General features: G+C 46.2%; 2 protein-coding genes across 4 annotated transcripts in view; both read left to right on the top strand.

Annotated features, from left to right (window-relative positions):
- lyst (lysosomal trafficking regulator) overlaps positions 1-2451 on the top strand; it is a 59847-nt gene extending 57396 nt beyond the window's left edge. For 2 of the 3 annotated variants that reach the window (XM_025007642.2, XM_025007641.2), the window contains 2 exons: positions 692-763; positions 849-987. In XM_025007642.2, coding sequence (XP_024863410.2) covers positions 692-763; positions 849-987 — 211 coding nt within the window. Of the gene's footprint in view, positions 1-691; positions 764-848 lie in introns of all 3 variants that reach the window. The other variant, XM_037973494.1, reaches the window with a different exon arrangement.
- A 1500-nt stretch (positions 2452-3951) lies between these two features.
- LOC108240657 (guanine nucleotide-binding protein G(I)/G(S)/G(O) subunit gamma-4) overlaps positions 3952-12595 on the top strand; it is an 11364-nt gene continuing 2720 nt past the window's right edge. Inside the window, exons 1-2 of the mRNA XM_017424271.3 lie at positions 3952-4252; positions 7093-7198. Of these exons, the coding sequence (XP_017279760.1) occupies positions 7100-7198 (99 nt within the window). The 5' untranslated portion in view covers positions 3952-4252; positions 7093-7099. The remainder of the gene's footprint in view (positions 4253-7092; positions 7199-12595) is intronic.

The following is a 12595-nucleotide window of genomic DNA, read 5'->3' as shown; positions in this document are numbered from 1 at the left end:
GAGATTTTCATTTGTTGTCATTTGTAATCATCAAAATTAAACGAAATAAACATTTGAAATATATGAGTTTGTATGTAATGTATGAATATAATATACAAGTTTCACTTTTTAAATGGAATTACTGAAATCAATCTACTTTTTCATGATATTCTAACTTTATGACCAGCACCTGTAAATCTATTTATACACACCTGTGTGCGCTGACAAAGTTTATTTTTAAAGATCGGATCAAAGGTTTCAGGTCAGAAGAGTGAAAAAGTTTCGTGTTGTGACTTCGTAGACGGAAAAAAAACAATGAAAAATCGACGGGATTTTGGCGAAACGCGGAGACAGACGTTCAGCGTTTGAAACGGGTCGGATCTTTTATGGTTTTTACGCAACCGCAGCTAACGTTCGAATCGCCTCAGATATTCAGATCTGCTCTTTTAGGCGAACATCGAATCTTGTCTCTCGCCTCTGAAAGGACGTCCGCCGCACTTCATCGGGCGTCAGTTATTGGTGTTCCCTCTAAAACAGGAAGTGACGGGTGGTTTTAACCGCCGCCGATCACGGTTTTCACACAGCGGCTTTTCGCCTGAGGCTTACTTTTCAGTCTGTCAGGGATTGAGAGACGCAGGTTGCCACGGTAACCATGGTTCGTAACGCTCCGTGCGTCTCACCGTGTCTGTTTGTTTTTCCTGAACGCCTCCAGGTTGTGGAGCACCTGGGACCTGAAGCCGGTCAGAGAGATCACGTTCCCGAAGTCCAACAAGCCCATCATCAGGTACGTCCTCGGCGCTCAGATCGCCGCCCCGCCACCGTGTGTGTCCTCGTGCTGATAACCGTGTCTCCTGCCCCCCACCCCTCAGCCTGACGTACTCGTGCGACGGCCACCACCTCTACACGGCCAACAGCGAGGGCACCGTCATGGCCTGGTGCCGCCGCGACCAGCAGCGCATGAAGCTGCCGATGTTCTACTCCTTCCTGAGCAGCTACGCCGCCGGCTGATGTTTCCTGCCGCCCGGTCCTCCGTCCCTCCCCCCCGTCTCCCCGCCTGCACTGACAGGGAGGTTGCCGCCTCCCTGACTTTAATGAACGCCGTCCCCAGCTGAGAAAGCTCCGACACTCCCAGCATTCAGAGACGAATCGGAGGAAATAAAGTGTTACGCGTACATAGAAATATATTTATAGACGCTGCAGCAGACACTTTCTACAAAATGTATTTCTGTGTTTGTCTTAAACTCTTTGATTCCCTCTGTTGTGTTTTTTTTTTTTTTTTTTTTGACGTTGCCTGAATGTTTTGACTCTTTAAGCTGCTATCCTCCAGACGAAGAGCCGAAACGAGCGGAGGAGAAAAAGCCCTCGGCTCGGGTCTCGGCCTGTCGGCATCCCGCCGCTGCCACCGCTCGACTCGGCGGGGCGGCCCGGTCGCGCTTTGAGCTCCGAGGGGAGAGGATTGTGCTGCCTGTTGTCCCGCCCGACTCCTGCATGCTCGGACCACGCTGACCTTCGCCTGCGTGACATTTACGGCGCCGGTTTCATATTTATTCTCCCGAAGCGCGACAGCGGCTCGCCGCCCTGGGGTTCTCAAACTGTGGCCTCGGGGCTCGTTTTGACCCAAAAAGAGGCGGCAGGAGAGCTCAGATCAGATTAAAGGCTTAAATTAGAAAAAAACAACAAATTGTGGTTAAATCTGAGGTCTGTCTGCTTCTTAAAGACCGGACCAAAAAAAGGCAAACTGAAGATATTTGTGGCTAACAGGCGTTTGTTTACCTGCGGAAACAGCCGAAGTGACTGAAAATGGAGCGTGGAGAGGACCCACTCTGCGTTCGGTTTCACGCCGAGTCGTCCGTCACGTTCCCGCTGAACTTAACGAGTCCGACGTCGTCCAATCAGAGACAGTCGTCCTTTAATTTAATTCCTCTTAAATAAATCCGCCCCGAGAAGCAATATCAGACAGGAAACGTTACATTTTTTTAATTTTTATTTTTATTTGGGCAACCAGAAGTTCTACTGAATGCAGCCTGAAGAAATGATGTCTTACATGTTGATTTGTCTTTGAGAAAGGGAACTTTTCAGAATATATCATTCCTTTTTTTTAACATTTTTGTGTTTTTCTGCGTATTTGTTTCCTTTTCTACCTACCTGAGCTCTCAGAGAAGATGTTACTGTTTTTGTTTACTCATCGTAGCCATTCTTTACGTGCATTTCCTCCATGGAACTCATAAATATTTGTTTTTTATCGCTATCATTCCTGTTGAAAACGGCAAACCGGCAGAGCGAACATGTGATTATTTATTATCTGTTATTAACTTGAGCTATGCATAATTTAAGATCATAGTTTTCTTTTTGTTTGGACAGATTGATATGAGATTTTTTGGTTGTATAAATGTGTCATATGGACAAACCAGGTGAAAAGTATATTATAAATGCACACATATCTATATAAATATTTGAAGAAATGTTACTACAGTTTGTTGTTTGGGTCCATTTCTGTGGGGGGAATGATGCGTTCAGGGACACCTGAAGTGAGTAGGAATTCTGTATTTTATGTGGAAAAAAAAGGAATTGCGGTGAAAATTTAAATGTGTTGAATCTGCCGAGGCTCTGCGTTTAAAGTCCCCAACTTTCAGAACCAGAACCGAGGAACCGGACCGGACCGGGTGGCGTTCAGTTCCTGCTACACCTAGCTGAAATTTGACTTTCTAGCTACCGTTTTGCTACTTATAGCTAGCATTTTGCTAATTTTACCTAGCATCCAGTGTTTTGCTCCTTTTAGCTAGCATTTTGCTAGTTTAGGTTTTAGCTAACTTTGTTCCAATTATTTTTTAGCTAGCATTTTGCTACTTTTAGCTTGTAGCTACAATATCTCTACTTTCACCTAGCATTTGCTTCTTTTAGCATTTAGCTAGCCTTTTTCTACTTTCAGCTGCTTGTTCTACAGGTTCTGCTTGATGTATCTTTTAGCTAGTGTTTTGCTCCTTTTAGCATCTAGCTAGTGTGATATATCTTTTAGCTAGCCTTTTTCTACTTGTCTTCTAGCTACTGTTTTGCTAACTTTAGCTAACCCTTTACAAACTTTAGCTAGTCTTTTGCTACTTATAGCGAGCATTTTGCTACTTTTGCCTAGCTCTTTGCTTCTCTTAACTTGTAGCTAGTGTTTTGCTTCTTTTAGCTATATTTCCGCGAGTTTCAGACTTTGCTAGTGTTTTGCAAATTTAGCTTTTAGCTAACCTTTTGCTACATTTAGTTCTTTGCTAGTCTTTTGCTACTTTTATATTTTATCCAGTGTTTAGCTAATTTAGCTTTTAGCTAGCCTTTTGCTGCATTTAGTTTCTCGCTAGCATTTTGCTAAATGTAGGTAGCATTTGTGCCTTTTACCTTTGTGCTAGTTTTAGCTTCATTCACTATATTTTTACATATAAATTGTTGTCACTTTAAATAAAAATTTGTCTAATTTAATTAACAGAAAGCAGCTTAAATAACAAACTTCTTAGTAGCTTAAATTACCCAAAGTTTATTTAATCTTTCCCTGCAGAGAAAACGCAGGATTCTTCAGCTCAGATGAGATAAATCAGTTTCACCTGTTTTTTTATTTACTATCTGTAAACAGATTTATTGTTTTAATTAAAAATCTTTTTTTTTTTTGGTTCTTTAATTTCAGAGTGGAGGACCCGGTGATGTCAAAGCTGATGTAATAATAAAAAATGAAATGGGGAAGCCTGGAGAAGATCTCTGGAGCTGCAAATTAAATAAATAAAAATAAAAAATAAATAAATAAATAAAATCCCAGCGTCTAATTTGACGGCCGCGGTGCGTTCAGGGCCGGCCCGTTCATCAGAGACGCGCCGTGACTCGCTCGCTCCTGCAGCTCCGGGTCCTCTCGGATCCAGTCCCCCCCCCCCCCCCCCCCCCNCACACACACACACACACACACACCTCCACCTCCAGGTCTCCGGATCCCAGCGTCACGCTGAGGTTTCCCCCCCTGCTTCATGCGTAACATCCCCGGCTCCAGCCTGCCTCTCCTGCCCGGATATCTCCGGATACGCACGAACGCCAGGATCTTCCTCCTCTTCCTCCTCCTCCTCCTCCTCTTCGGGCTCAGACCAAAAAGCGAGGCTGGGATTTCCTCTTTATCGTTTGATTTTTTTATTTTTTTATTTTAATTTGACAGATCCTTCTTCTTCTTCTTCTTCTTCTTCTTCTTCTTCTTCTTGTGTGTGTTGGGTGGAGTCAACCCGGAATTCTCCAAATTGGAAGAACCGTTCAGGTAGGTCGGCTGCAAATTAAAAAAAATAATAATAATAAATGTTCTCCTCATCATCATCCTCTTCCTCCGAGCGGCGCAGATGGATGTTTTTAGCTCTTATTTCTGAATCTGAATGTGTGGTTTTGCTGTTTGCAGGTCTGATCAGGGCCGCAGCTCCTGCCTCTGTTTTAGGAATGAGTCGTTTCGTTTGGATAAAAAAACAACAAAATAAAATAAATAAAAACAGAAACAGATCCGAGGATCGGAGGAGAACCTGGATGAGGGGGAAAAAGGCCCGAGAGCTTCCTGCCAGGGTGTGATTGGTTTCACAGCTAAAAAAAAATTTATAAAAAAAAGGGTGGAGGGGGGGTGGGGGGTAAATACAACATCTGCATCTGCCTGCTGTGATTTAATCAGAAAATTTAAAAAACAAATTAAAAAATTCTGATTTAATTTTGTTTTGCCGGAGCATCTGCTGCCAAAAAACCCGACAAAACTTCGTAAAAACCTAAAAAAAATATAAAATAGAAACGTATATTTCGACGTTCAAACTGTGTAAGAAGAGTTAAAGAGGCTGCTGGTGGTGGTGGCTCTCTGTGGTCACCACGGTAACCGCACACCTGCGTCCCCCCCCTCCTCCCTCCCAAAATTACCAGCAGCTGCAGCTGGTGAGAGGCAGACGAGAGAGCTGCAGACTGAAACGTAAGCCTCGGTTGAAAAGAAACGGTCACCGTATGAAAACTACAAGCCGGATCTCGGAAGTTCTCGAACCGGGAGCGTCAGGAGGCTCCGGCGCTTGCGCTCGTTGATGTCTTTTACGCATCCGCTGTGTGTTACGTAGATATACGAGAAGTTTTGGAGCTAAAAAGAAGATAAAAATTCGTACTTTTTGATGTATAATTTGTATATATGTACCGATAATATTGGGCACTTTGTTTACAAAGGTGTCGGTTGAACATTCTGTGAAAACCATAAAACTTAAACTTGAATTGTGTAAAAACCGTAAAAGATACGACGGTTCCAGTTCAGACGTGTAAACTCTGCCTTCCTGTGACCCATTTAAACTTTAAATAACGTTTCTACTGCGACGAATATATGATCTGTAGGCCTCCAAAAAGGGCTGGGTGGGGGGGGGGGTTCTCACTCATTTCACAAAGATCCCATTCATCTCCACTCGATTTGATGCATGATTTGTATGTTTTATGTCGAGGCTATGCATTACTTATGGTATGGTACTTATGCATTGGTATACCATAAAAATCCCATTTAGAAGTATCCCACATGAGGAAAATGCTTCATATCTTCTTGAAGCACGTCTGAGGTCACCTCCTCCTGTTGTTTCAGGGGAAAAGTTGCCTGAAGGCGAAGCGTGGACAGATTTGTTCCTGTTTCCTGTAAAAGAGTTGGTTCCTGGTTGATCTGATGCGACCACAGTCTCTGAGCCGAATCAAAGACTCCAAGCTCAGCTGACCAACTCTGATTTATATCCTCCAGGATGACGTGGTTCTTATCAGTCCAAACTACATATCTGCGACCTCACAGGTGCTCTTGAATCCTCTGTGCCATGAGCTGCTTCATCTGCTTTGATCGAGCTGTAGTTCTCGGCAGGACGGAGGCTTCAGCTTGAGTTCGCCGCCCTCCTCATGACTAGCCTCCACCACAGGAACAAAAGCGGTGGACCTTTTGGTCACTGCTGAACTTAAGTTCTTGAAGCTGGTTTCACATCGAAGAGTCCAAGCATCATTTAGATTAATCCCTCAGCTTTTCCTCTCCTTGGTCAGGGCTGCCAACTTGGCAAACCTTCTGACAGTGACCCAAAACAAGGTCCAAATGTTTGAGATGTTGGTCCCCAAACATGTTCTCGATCAGTCACTGGAAGGTGCTGAGCACGATGGAGACACAGGACGCGTACGAGGACAGCGAGACAGATCTGAGATGTGCGGCACGAGCGTCAGGTGGGATTACATCAGGGATCAGCTCGGAGCTCCTTCTTGTTTGCAGCGACGGTGGACAGGTGTCTCCCCGTGGAGGAGGACGTTTGCAGACGACACTGCGATGTGTAGTGAGAGGAGAGGTGGGGGTGCGCTCTGGACAGACGAGGAGTAAAAGACAGAATGCGTGTGTGTAAAGATGAAGGGACAGAAGGTGGACGAGTTTAAGTGTCTGACATGAGTGGACGGAGGGACTTTAGGACAGAAGGTTTATAAAATGAGGCGTGCTGTGATGTTTGGTTTGGAGACGATGGCTCTAAAGGAAAGATGGAGGAGGAGCTGGAGGTTGGAAGTGAGGGACAGTGGATAGGTTGGACTCAGGATGTTGAATGAAGCCGGATCCAAGCGGCTAAAATGAGTTTCCTCCGTAAGACGGACGAGCTCAGCCTTAGAGACGAGGTGAGGAGCTCTGTTATCCTGGGGGAGCTCGGAGTAGAGCCGCTGCTCCTCCTCGTCGACAGGAGTCAGCTGAGGTGGTTCTGATCTGGTTAGGACGCCCCCTTTTGGAGGTTTTAAGGCATGTCCCTCTCGGAGGACCCAGAACCCTCTGCAGGGATCATGTTCCCTCTCTGGTCTGGGAACGCCTTGGGATCCTCCAGGAGGAGCTGGAGGAGGTCTGGGTTTCTCTCCTGGACCTGCTGCCTCCACGACCCGACCACGGGTACGAGGGAGAAGACGGAGGTGGCGGATGTTGAATATGGAGCTGCCAGGGAGAGAGAAGGTCCATGAATGGAGGGAAGGAGGAGATGTGGCAGATGAGGGGCAACCAAATACATAAAAACAAACATCAAACTGTGTCTTTCAAACTTCAGGTGTTTATTTCCAGATTTTGTCTTTGAGTTTAACGTGCCGTTCTCTGACTCGTCGCAGGAGCGCCATGAAGGACGGCATCGCCAACAACAGCACGGCCAGCATCTCCCAGGCCAGGAAAGCCGTGGAGCAGCTGAAGATGGAGGCCTGCATGGACAGAATAAAGGTACACGGGTTCCACTGCCGCCAGCTGAGAGTCATCCCAAACACACACTCTGAGTGCTAGCATGCTGTGAGAGGTTTGACCAAAACAGCTACGACTCCATCGTTTCTTAAGATCAGTGATCGTAGCTTCCAACTCTAGGATCATAACTCAAATAGTTCTTCCTTCTTGTGCCGATGATTGGGTTTGAACGTGTTGCAGCTCATTAAAAGTAAAACTATCTGACAGGTTCGATGGTTCAAAATTCTTGCAGCTTGGCTTCACTGAACCACAAACTCCTTCGTCGTTAAAAGAGCTTCTCTTGTTTTGAAAATGCTTCATGGTTTTTCACGTTTTTGGCTCACCGGCTTCCTAACAGAAGGTAAACATCAGCTGACCGTCCTGAACCGCGGGAAGCAGCTGATCCCACCGCAGACGTGTTCTGTCACATCTTTCTGTTTGTTGACACGTCTGAGGTTGGAGACGGCTCTGCGTTTAGTTTGTGTTTGCAAGTTTCCAGATTGCAAGAAGAGTAAGATGACGAGATCCAAACTGTTCAGTCTTACCTACCATATGGAGAGCAGACTGCCGACTCGCAGACTTTTCTTACACTTCTGTGTTGTTGTTTTTTTTGTGAAGTAAAGCAGCAACAGGCAGGGCGACGGTGTTTTACACAGCAGCTCATACAGACTGCAGCCCGACAGCTGATTTCATTCATAGAAGCAGATTTTTCTAGTCTGATCTGTCTGTGGAGCTGAAGTTTTGCTCCTCTGTGAGGTTCTAGACCAGGGGTCTCCAATCCTGGTCCTGGAGGGCCACCATCCTGCAGGTTTTCCTTGTTTCTCTGCTCCAACACACCTGATTCAGAGGTTAAATCACCTCTTCATGTTCTGCAGAAGCCTGTTAATCACCCATTGATTCAGATCAGGTGTGTCGGAGCAGAGGAACAAGTAAAACCTGCAGGAAGGTGGCCCTAAGGTCCAGAATTGGAGACCCCGGTTCTGTCTGCTTCTTCTGTCTGCTTCTTCTGTCTTCACCCTCCATGTCTGACCGAGGTCCTTGTATCTGAGTCGTCATCAGCCAGGACCTCAGGGAGAAAATGTGCAGATTTTTCCATTGCGGTCTCACCAGCGACACGTTTCGAGCGACGTGGCTTAAAAACCTGCATTCTTGGCTGCGCACATTATTCTGTTGCCCACTCCGTCCCTGCCCCCTTGTTTCTGATTTAATCTACTGCAGTTTGCACGCAGATTAAAACCAGTTTATCAATAAAAACTAATTATCAGTGTGGGTTCCAGACCTGGAGACGGGTCGGAGACGTCCCGGGACGAGTCTGCGACTGTTTTCAGAGAAAAATTTGACGCAGGTGACGTTCAGGTTAAAGTCCTTTCACATATTTGAGCCGAGCTGCAGGAAAGTCAGTATTTTGGGTCATTAAGCTCTTATCTCAGGTGAAGACATGGATTATAAATTTCAATTATCTCTTCTTGAGCTAGAAAAAGCTTTTTTTTATATTTTAAAACCAAATATCACTGACTCCAGAGCCTCTAACGGGATGTTTTCTTTGCCTGAAGATCAAAACTTCCAGAAATCGTTGGATTGACTTTTGGAGTCAACCCAATTTAAGATGGCCGCCACAGCAGCACATACATGGCTGTAACTCGGCCAGTTTTACAGATTTTGAGTTGGTATTTGGTGTGGTAGTAGCTGAGGGTGACCCTCATCACACACTCAGAGGGTTTACTGATCGTGCAACATTTTGGTCAAAACTTTAGCTTTTAGTTTATATTTTTTCCATGAAAGGCAGTAGTTCAGAACTCGGGCATGAAAGGCGGCGGGCGATGTGCATTCCTTCAAGGAACGCGAGGCTTTTAGTGTATTACTGCAAAATGAGAAACACAAACTGGAAGTCCTGAGCTGCAGATGATGAAATAAAAGCAAGAATGAGGAAATATTTCCCTTTCGGATCGACGGTAGCCGAAACGGGAACAGCTGAGACGCAGCACAGCTGTTAGGGTGTCTCTGTGTTCAGGGGGGAGAAAAACGGCAACAAATGACCAAAGCTTCAGATAAAACGGCAGAATCGTCACGCGTGGCCGCCTCTCCGCGCGGCCCGGTTGGTTTTCTGCTCCAGCTGTCACCGAATTGTTCCACGTTCTGGTTCCGATAAAAACTGAGACATCAGCCGCGACTCGAAGCCTAAACCGACTTCCAGCTCAGCTAAACAACTGAAACTGAAGTAAAATTCTGCTGAGGGCCTCAGGTTCCTTGAAGTAATGCCTATCACCCGCCACCTTTCATGAGATCATCTGAGAATTAATGGAGCTGCAGCCATCTTGGTTGAACCTTGACAATAACAGTGATCTGCTGTGTTGGGAACGACTCTCAGCTACTACCACCCAGATCTGAGCTCAGTATCTGTCAGACTCACTGAGTTGTAGCCATCTTTGTGGTGGCTAAAGTCAGTTCGCTGTGGCAGCCATTTTGAATTGGGTTTACTTCAACAAGTAATCCGTTGTGGATGTACATCCATTACTTTCTGTGTTTCGTTGAAATCTGTCCAGTAGTTCATGAGATATTTTGCTAACAGACAGAAAGGGTGGACTCCAGGAGGTAACGTTCTAAGGAAGGATGTTTGAGCTCAAAGTAGAGCTGGTAAATTTGGTTCCCTGTAAGGACTCGGGTTCTTCTCAGTCACTCACGAAAGTGATACGAGTCTCTGCAGTCTCTGTGGAGTCTCTCTGGAGTCTCTCTGGAGTCTCTGGAGTCTCTGGTGTCACAGGAGTCACAGGAGTCTCTTCAGTCTTTGGAGTCTCTGTGGAGTCTGTAGAGACTCTGGAGTCACTGGAGTCTCTGTGAAGACTCTAGGGTCTCTAAAGACACTGGATTCTCCAGAGCTCCACAGTTTCTTCTGTCACTGCAGTCTCTGTGGAGTCTCTGTGAAGACTCTAGGGTCTCTAAAGACACTGGATTCTCCAGAGCTCCACAGTTTCTTCTGTCACTGCAGTCTCTGTGGAGTCTCTGTGAAGACTCTGGAGTCACTTTCCGTTTTTAACTGGAATCAGAAACCCGACTCATCTGAGTCCAAAGCGTTTCCGAGGATTCAGCTGTTTTTCTGGTGAATCTGTTAACTTGTGGACTCGACGGCAGTCTGCCAGAGGACACGAAGGATCTGGGGCTAACAGAGATCTCAGACTTGCGAGTCCTGATTCAGTGCGAGGATTCGGCTCATCAACCCCGGGTGAGTCAGTAACTGACCAGCTCTAACTCAAAGTATGTTTGGTGACTGACTCTCAGCTACTACCACACCAAGTCTTAGCTCAATACCTGCAAAATCGACCGACTTGTAGCCATATCTGTGTTAGCTAAGGTTGATCAGCTGTGGCAGCCATCTTGAATTGGGTTGCCTCCAAAAGTTAATCAGTTGTAGACAAACATCCGGTGGTTTCTTCCTGCTGGTTTAAATAAAATCCATTCAGTGGTTCATCAGATATTTTGCTAACAGACAAGCAGAGTTCTGATGAGGGGTGAGCATGTATCAGCGGCCCGAGCCGTCTGTTCTCCGCTGATTGGAGGGTCGCCACGATCTCGTTAATTACTCAATCAGCCGGAGGAGTGTGATCTGTTTTAATTAGACGGCTCCGCTGCCATCGTGGGGCTGCCGTCTAATTAAATTGGTCTGAGCGGAACCTCGCCTCGACCTGAGGGGGCTCTCCCCGCAGGTTATCATTATCGCCCGCCGCCAAAGGAAGAAAGGGTGACGACGTCCGCGCCTGCATCCGTTAGCGAAATAACTCGTGAACCACTGGATCAAGATGGACGCCACAGCAAAACGATTTGTTGTTTTTTGAATTTGCTTAAATAATAAAATGTTTGGTTGTTCCTCGTAGGAATGCCTATCGCCCGCATATCGCCACGGGTTTTAGATCATCTTATTTTGAGGAATAATGGACTTGGGTTAGGCTTTGTGGATGACTCTCAGCTACTACCACCTCCAGTTTCAGCTCAACGTCTGCGAAATGAAACGAGCTTCGGCTGATTTTCATGCTTTTATTGGCCAGTTGGCGGCCATCTTGAATGAGGTCGCAGGTCCGACTCCTGGTTTGGGTCTTTCTGGGTGGAGTTTACATGTTCTCCCTCCCGCATGCGTTGAGTTTGTCCGGGTGACCCGGTTTCCTCCCATAAATCAAAAAAACGTGCACCCGTGAGAGTGGGCGACCATGGCTGTTTGTGACCCGTCCTGGGTGAACTTTGACCCCTCCCCCTGCTGGAGGTGCGCTCCCGACCAGATTAACCGGAAGGACGGGGGATTACCGGTCGTGTTTATTTTGGGTTTAATTAATCTAAGTGCTGCCGCCGTTTAATCTGGGATGGATTCGTGAGGTTTTATTTAATGAAATGAAAAGTGGGCGATCATGTAACTACCATGTTTGCATTTAGTTTGTCTCTCCAACTCATTACCTTTAGGAGTGGACCTGATTTAAGATGGCCGCCACAGCTATTTGAACCCAAAGATGGCTACAGATCAGTCGGTTTTACTGATACTGAGCTAAAAGTTGGTGTGGTAGTCGCTGAGAGTCGTCCTCAACTCGCTAACAGATGGCAGGAGGTCTTCGCTTGGATTTTTGGGGTGCAAGGCGGGCGACATGCATCCCTTGAAGGATTTAATGTGTCTTTGTAAAGCAGGGCTTGTTTTTCTCTGCGATTATACAGCGAAAAATTAACAAATAATCCGAATATTTGCTCAGTGATGATGGCTAAGGACTGACGACGCTCCGTCTTCCATCGCTTATGTCTCTGTAACTCATGTTTAAGGCTGATAAACGGTAAGCCGGATTCTGTGTCGTGTTCTCCTCTCCTGGGAGCGGCGGTGGATGAGGTAAAGTGGCAGGCAGGAGATCAGATGGCTCTGTCCTCCATGTTTTTCTTCGAGTCGTCGCCGTCCCTCTGCTGCAGCTGCTCCTCTGTTTCCAGGTGGACGCCTGCGTGTTCACATGAAATCACCCCCGTGTGCCGTAAAATTTCTGCTCATCGCTGGACTTTAAAAATCTGTTCCCCTTTTCTGGTCAACACCAAGGTCTTAAAGGGATAGTTTGAGTCTTTTTGCTGTAGGAGGTCAGTAAATCTGACACCAGACGGTAGATTTAACTCTCCGTCATCAGATCCATGTTCATTAGGTGAATATTATGCTAACAAAGGCTGCTCAGTTCTGTGATTGGCGGCTCATTATAGCTGACAGCGACCACTGCGGGTCCAAAAACAATCAGAACAACTGTGTGCAGCTGCAGCCAAACTCAATGTCTACGAAGAAGAGCGCAGCTTTGCTACCTTACTGCTAAAATAAAGACCAGAAGAAGAAGAGCGCCACTTACGGTGAAACACAACCGAGGTAACTCGCTGAAAATATTCTCCTTCAATTCC

Source organism: Kryptolebias marmoratus, linkage group LG22 (genome assembly GCF_001649575.2).
Source record: "Kryptolebias marmoratus isolate JLee-2015 linkage group LG22, ASM164957v2, whole genome shotgun sequence".
NCBI classification, from domain to species: Eukaryota; Metazoa; Chordata; class Actinopteri; order Cyprinodontiformes; family Rivulidae; genus Kryptolebias; species Kryptolebias marmoratus.
The sequence above is the reverse complement of the archived record's forward strand: the minus strand, read 5'-3'. Positions and strand labels throughout refer to the sequence as shown.